Source organism: Cottoperca gobio, chromosome 9 (genome assembly GCF_900634415.1).
Source record: "Cottoperca gobio chromosome 9, fCotGob3.1, whole genome shotgun sequence".
Taxonomy (NCBI): domain Eukaryota; kingdom Metazoa; phylum Chordata; class Actinopteri; order Perciformes; family Bovichtidae; genus Cottoperca; species Cottoperca gobio.
In genome coordinates this window covers 27,156,878-27,163,368 of record NC_041363.1, presented here as the reverse complement: position 1 = coordinate 27,163,368, position 6,491 = coordinate 27,156,878, and the positions used below count along the sequence as shown (strand labels likewise).

The 6,491-nt window shown below is 40.4% G+C and overlaps 1 protein-coding gene across 1 annotated transcript; it reads right to left on the bottom strand.

The window, feature by feature from the left end:
• Nucleotides 1-1,852: 1,852 nt before the first annotated feature.
• Nucleotides 1,853-6,401, bottom strand: imp4 (IMP U3 small nucleolar ribonucleoprotein 4). The gene is made up of 9 exons (XM_029439935.1): nt 6,297-6,401; nt 5,464-5,572; nt 5,249-5,332; nt 5,037-5,146; nt 4,040-4,172; nt 3,406-3,560; nt 3,217-3,311; nt 2,819-2,892; nt 1,853-2,217 (listed from the first exon to the last, which is right to left on the bottom strand). The coding sequence occupies exons 1-9, from the start codon at nt 6,297-6,299 to the stop codon at nt 2,105-2,107; spliced, it is 876 nt and encodes a 291-aa protein (XP_029295795.1). The 5' UTR covers nt 6,300-6,401; the 3' UTR covers nt 1,853-2,104.
• Between the last annotated feature and the right edge of the window lie 90 nt (nt 6,402-6,491).

Sequence of the window (6,491 nt, the reverse complement as noted above, 5' to 3'; positions counted from 1 at the left end):
GGTCAATCAAGCACATTGATTCCATGGTCATTAAACCAGGTATTAGTACTTTTGGCAGTGTGGGCAGGTGCCAAGTCCTGCTGGAAAATTAAATCAGCATCTCCAAAAAGCTTCTCAGAAGAAGGAAGCATGAAGTGCTCTAAAGCTTCCTGGTAGACGGCTACGTTCACTTTGGACTTGAGATAACACAGTGGACCAACACCAGCAGATGACATGGCTCCCAAATCATCACTGACTGTGGAAACTTCACACTGGACTTCAAGCAACTTGGATTCTGTGCCTCTCCGCTCTTCCTCCAGACTCGGGGACTTTGATTTCCAAATGAAATGCAAAATCTACTTTCATCTGAAAAGAGGACTTTGGACCACTGAGCAATAGACCGGTTCTTCTTCTCCTTAGCCCAGGTAAGATGCTTCTGATGTTGTCTCTGGTTCAGGAGTGGCTTGACATGAGGAATGCGACAGTTGTAGCCCATGTCCTGGATACGTCTGTGCGTGGAGGCTCTTCACTGACTCCAGCCTCAGTCCTTGTGAAGCTCCCCCAAATCTTTGAATGGCCTCTTCTTGACGATCCTCTCAAGGCTGCGGTTATCCCTGTTGCTTGTGGACCTTTTCCGATCACACTTTTTCCTTCCATTCAACTTTCTATGGATATGTTTGGATACAGCACTCTGAACAGCCAGCTTCTTTAGCAATGACCTTTTGAGGCTTTCAAAAGAAGACTGTCTTCTGGACAACTGTCAAGTCAGCAGTCTTCCCCATGATTGTGAAGCCTGCTGAACCAGATTGAGACTATTTAAAGGCTCAGGAAACCTGTGCAGGTGTTTTGAGTTCATTAGCTGATACAATGTGACACCGTGAGTCTACAATATTGAACTTTTCTTACAACATTCTAATTTTCTGAGATACTGATTTTTGGGTTTTCATTAACTGCAAGCCGTAATCATCAAGGCTTAACATATTTCACTTTGTGTGTAATGAATCCATATAATATATGAGTTTCACTTTTTGAATTGAATTAGTGAAATAAACTGACTCCAAAATATTCTAATTTATTGAGATAAAGTTATGTAGTTATGATGGAGCATGCTTGAGTTGATGTAACTGAAGTGTTAAAAAAGTCACTCAGGAAGGTGAGCTGGGTCTTAGTTTATTATGGGTGAAGGGTTAATGTCAGGGGAAATACAATCAGAACTGAAAAATGAAACAAATAGGAGAGCCGCATTAGATCTTTGCTGACTAACCACAGCGTCACTTTGCTTGAGACGGTAGCCTGTTGCATTACATGCATTGGGTGTTGTGTAGTGTACGTATATTGCTTGCCTTGTAATTTTGACTTGAATTGCTTTTGTATAGGTATTATGAGTATTATCTGTAGTAGGCGCTACCACAGCAGAGGTTTAAGTACTTCTGTTTATATTTCTGTCTGTCTGTCGACAAAATGCAGGTTCCAGGTTTGAAGATGGGCGTGATCCAGGTTGCAGGAAGTAGCTAGGTGGGGGTCATTTGCTCCCCCATCTTACGCCCCTGGCAGTCTGGTATTGGTGTGATCTAGTTCTGTAATTCTGATTTATTTCTTTTTAGTTTTCGATGTATCTGTACTTATCTCTGAACTTGTGCTGCTGCAAAGCCTAGATTTGACATTAAAGGCTGTTTGTTTATTTACAGCAAGGATGAACCACTAGCATTTCCACTGAAACAAGGAGATACACAGTGAAAGCTATGTAAAGGAAGACTTGCAATGCTATTCATACACTTACACAGTATATTTGAATATATGTTGTGTTATTACATATGAATAGAACTTAGTGGTTTTTCCTACTATAGGCAATAAAAACACAATTAAGCCATTATAGATCATAAGATACACATTTTATTTGACAGCTATAATACAGCACAGTATGCATTTGGTCTTTGTTAACCATCTACTTGTGACTCATGATGCAGTTTGATAGTAAACCCTCGAAAATCAGATTAATCTTCTGGTCATATTTGGAAGACCAGTAAAATAAACTCACGTCATTTTATAAACTCCACATTTTAAGAATTTTATAAAACGAGTCCAAAAAGCAAAACATTTTTGACACAGCTTGCATTATTAGTTCTTATTGCACACTGAGGAACCTCCTTTTCTTGGCTGTGTGTGTAAATGCATGAAGACGCCACTCCACATCCGCCGTGCTCTCGTTCTCCAGGGTGCCCAGTTTGATCATATACACTGAACAAAAGAACCGGTGTTAACATTTTACTCAAAAGAGCAGTGGTACACAACACAACACATTTTACTGGGGTCCCTTAGCAAAATCCATGTACATGTGTATTTGTTGCAGGGATAAGTCTCGAGCGTATTCAGCCTGGCATACAATCAAGGCTGTGATGATGAAATACACTTGTTGCTCTCTGGTGGAGAAACCACACTCGCCGTCACCGTTTCTAAAAGGCCTCAAGCATATCTTTGGCATTTCTGTACTGCATCAGCATATACAGATATATATGTGATATATATCTATATATATATATATATATATATAGATATATATCTGTGATAAGACAGATATTATATTATAGGAATATTGTTCCTGGATAATTCATTGGTCAGGGTCCAGCAAACACGCAGCTCATCTCCCCCTTTCACTTCCTGGATTGTATTAGATACTGCTGTTGTTTTCAAGCACCATCAACCACGGAAAGATTCTCCTGTTAACCATGTGCAGCTGTTGTATTTACATGTAGTTTGTTTCCTCCTGCTCCCAGTCTGTGCTCAGCTTCTCAATCTATCCCTGGACTGGATGAAAAATCTCTTTTCTACTCATACTTACATTTCATTTCAAACCTGGGTCCGACTTCTGTCAGCACAATGTTCTTGTGGTCTGTTTTCTTGTAGGTGTGATGTCTGTAATAAAAATACAGCGTACTCAGTACTGTTAACCGTGAACAAGGCAAACTTTGTACGGCATTTCCATTGAGGGAGTCCTTTCACACGAGTCTTGCATAGCCAGATACATCTCCACAATACTGTGTCTGCCTCCACACATTATCCTTCCACAATAGGCATAAAACACTCGGGCTTGTTACTATTTCTTTAAACCAATCACAATCATCTTGCTCTTGCTAAATACATAGCGAATGGGGAGGAGAATGCCGGCCGAAATCGACGCAGCCAATCCCACATTTATATCAGCAGTACACATCTGGTGTGCAAACATTTGACACTGACCTGAAAGAGATGAAGTCCTCTTGGTTGGAGAATGTGATTACACGCCTACTGTCCTCCTTCGGCACTGGAAAAAGATACTTGAGGATATTGGATACCTGTGTGGAGACACGTTAGTTGTGTTTTAGTTGTAGCCATAAAACAGGTGGTGAATATCAATGGCATGTGCACGATGCTTGGTGCAGCACTCACCCTGGTGCCGAGTCGGGAGCTGAAGTTGTGAAAGATTAGGTGGGGGTAGGCCTCGGACATGGTGCCTATGTCTGGAACATCGTGCCTCATCACTACGCTGTACAGGGTGAAGTAAGCCGTGGGTCCAAACGGCAAATGGCACACCACTAGGCCATCTGGAAATAAGTTAATCAGAAAAAAGATGGACACAAATTAAAACCTCTATTTTTCTTACCCTTAGTTTTAATCATTACATTTAATCAGTTAGTTGCTCAATTATGTTTTCTGTCATTTGTTCTAATGAGTGTTTCATACTGTACTCCACAGTGCCAGAAATACTATTTATTTGTTAGCTAAAACATCAACTTTAAATACACAGAGTCTAAAAATATGGTTAACAGCCTAAGGTATACACAGAGTCACATGATCGGAGCCAATCCAACTGCAACTTTGAGATGCCACTTCAATTAAAGTTCACAAAACGGTTTCATTAGCATTCACAGTGCAGCTGTAAGCAGCTGGTGCACACCGACTCTTTCAGTCTGTTTGAGTTTTCCAATTTAAAACACACCAAATATCCAACCAAACTACCTGCTTAAAGCCACAGGGACCAATCAAATGTGACAAACATAAAGCCTGAGGTAAACATGCGTACCTGGCTGTCCTCTGGTCTCATGCACGATGACGAGGTCTGTGACGTTGTTGGCTTTGCAGGCGCTCACCAGCGCATTGATCTCGTGGTTTCCTCTGTTCATGCGCTGGGCTCCAGGAAACATCAGCTTTACCTCCTGGAACAATTTACATACAGCATTAGTTACTCTTCGCTATCTTTTCTTACACAAGGACTGGGTATCATTTAAAAAAATCATGATACCAGTATAAATCGGGTATGACTGGAAAGATGAGACTCTTGTCTATGTGGAGAAAACATTTGATTGTATTCAGAACATTTGTTTAAAACGTGCCCTCACTGTATAAAATGAGCTGTTGTGAGCTCTCAGATAATCACAGCCTCATGAAACTTCACAACCACAAACTACAGACCGACAGCATTCACAGGATCTTTGGCTTTCCTGGTTACATTGACAATAAGCAGGTTTCTGAGCAGTTTCCAGAACAAGTGCTCGTCATGCAATCTGTGGAAAATGCAATTCTAACAGAAATATCCAAACGTCAAAAGTCTTTGATGCCAAATCACAGCATGAATCGTTCTATGATGTTCATCAAGGTCTCGGTGTCTTAATCCAGGGATTTATGGCCAATTTTGATGAATTCTCAAGTGGTCAAAAACACTGAAGATTTGGCACCAAATCTGTGGAATAAAGCCCTTAGACACAATTTATTTGAATTTAACATTAAGTTTATCTTTTTCCGATATATGACTCACTAGACCAACTTGACACAGTGCTGAGCTTCAGGTTCCCCGCTTTCAGATGATGTACAACCCTTATATGTGGAATATACTGTTGACTTCTTATCTCCCCCTGAACATCTCCTGTCCCTCACCCCTCAGTAAAAAGAGGGAGGAATGGGAAGAGGTTGTGAATGAGTGAATGAAATTACAGACCCATAAAATAAGTGGGTTATAATATAACCTCAGGGTCCATCTGCTGTTCTAACTGAGCAATTCATTCCAGAGAAAGTAGACTGACCTTGGAAAACATTTTGAGCCTGGAGCTGGGGTCTCTGGATGTCGTGACCATGACTTTAGGATCTTCAACTCCGGCCCATTTATACTCATCATCCATGTGTGAGCTGACACCTGCACATAAAAGCGCCAGTCAATACAAATGAATACACCGATGACAACACTGATACATCAGATCGGATGCTGCAGCTAAGAAGAAGAAATAATAACACTAGCCTTCTGCCCCTTCATCGTCGTACTCCAGTAGATTCTGCAGCTGCAGGGCATCTTTGCGTACTTCAGTTGGAAGGAGACGATTTTCTGCAGAGGACAAAAACAGCTTGTGTTATACCAGGATTTGTGCTGGGATCATTTGCACTGCTACACTGCTGTGCTTTGCATGTATACAAAGCAGCAAGAACAATGGAACTATCACGATCATGCCTTCCTACCCTCAAGTGCGCCCTTCAGCTTCTGTTTCTTCTCCTCAATGGTTCGGAGCCTGTCCTCCTGTGCCTTCCTGTACAAGTACTCTCGTCTCAGTCTCACCTCTCGACGAAGCTGGAACAACATTACACCAAATCCTTAAATACAATAATGTCCTTTTGATAGAAAAATGTGATCAAAAACTATATACTACATAATCATATTTTGTCATTTGTGTTCATTTAACACTTTTAGGATAGTGGTATTTTCCGAAAGCTGAAATCAATTGAAAAAATGATTTTCAACATGACACCATGGTTACACGTTAAAACACCTTATTACAGTTATAAACACGTGCTAAACAATGTCCTTAATGATAAGCGACCACTTCACAATTTGACACCCATTTTAACAAAGAGCTGTTTGACGAACTGGACTTGTTATTAATGCCGAATACAAGTATTGGGCCTGATCATCAAGGAAACAACTCGATTAGTCATGTTTGACGAGATATACGGGTTTATAAGGATTAGCTAATGTAATTAACTACATTTTTAAACGCAGTTCTGGGTATCAGTCCTAAAAAGGGCTATTTCCATACTGAGAGAAATATAGCTAGCCTATTAAGTTAGATATTGAAGCTATGTAACTATACATATAACATACCTATATAACGCTATATACATAACGTTACATATAAAGGTGCAAGTTGTGGACAGGACTATGATGTGTACATTCAATTAGGATATCACGCGCACATTAATCAGTCACGTTACATCTATCGTTAGCGAGACTTCTAATGAAACTTTTCAAACGAAGATATTAAAATACTTAATGCTTATAAATCCTTTAAACTTACCATGATGATTCTTTAGCTAGTGGCACTACTCACATGGAGTTAGCGGGACATGCGTACAAGAGCTTGCTTCATTGGCTGACAAAGGAGCCAATGAGAGCTCTCGATACTGACTATTAATATTTTCAAAATAAAAGCCCGATTTTCAAGGAAACTCCAGCCTTGCTGACAGACTGTGTTGAGCAGTATGATCTTCAG

Bases quoted from the DNA above. Each gene is read 5' to 3' on its own strand.
- imp4 (XM_029439935.1), bottom strand. The intron at 3,312-3,405 runs GTGAGTGCTGCA...GTCTCCACACAG, and splicing joins GCTCCCGACTCGGCACCAGG to GTATCCAATATCCTCAAGTA. The intron at 2,218-2,818 runs GTAAGTATGAGT...TCTTTTGTTCAG, and splicing joins ACCCAGGTTTGAAATGAAAT to TGTATATGATCAAACTGGGC.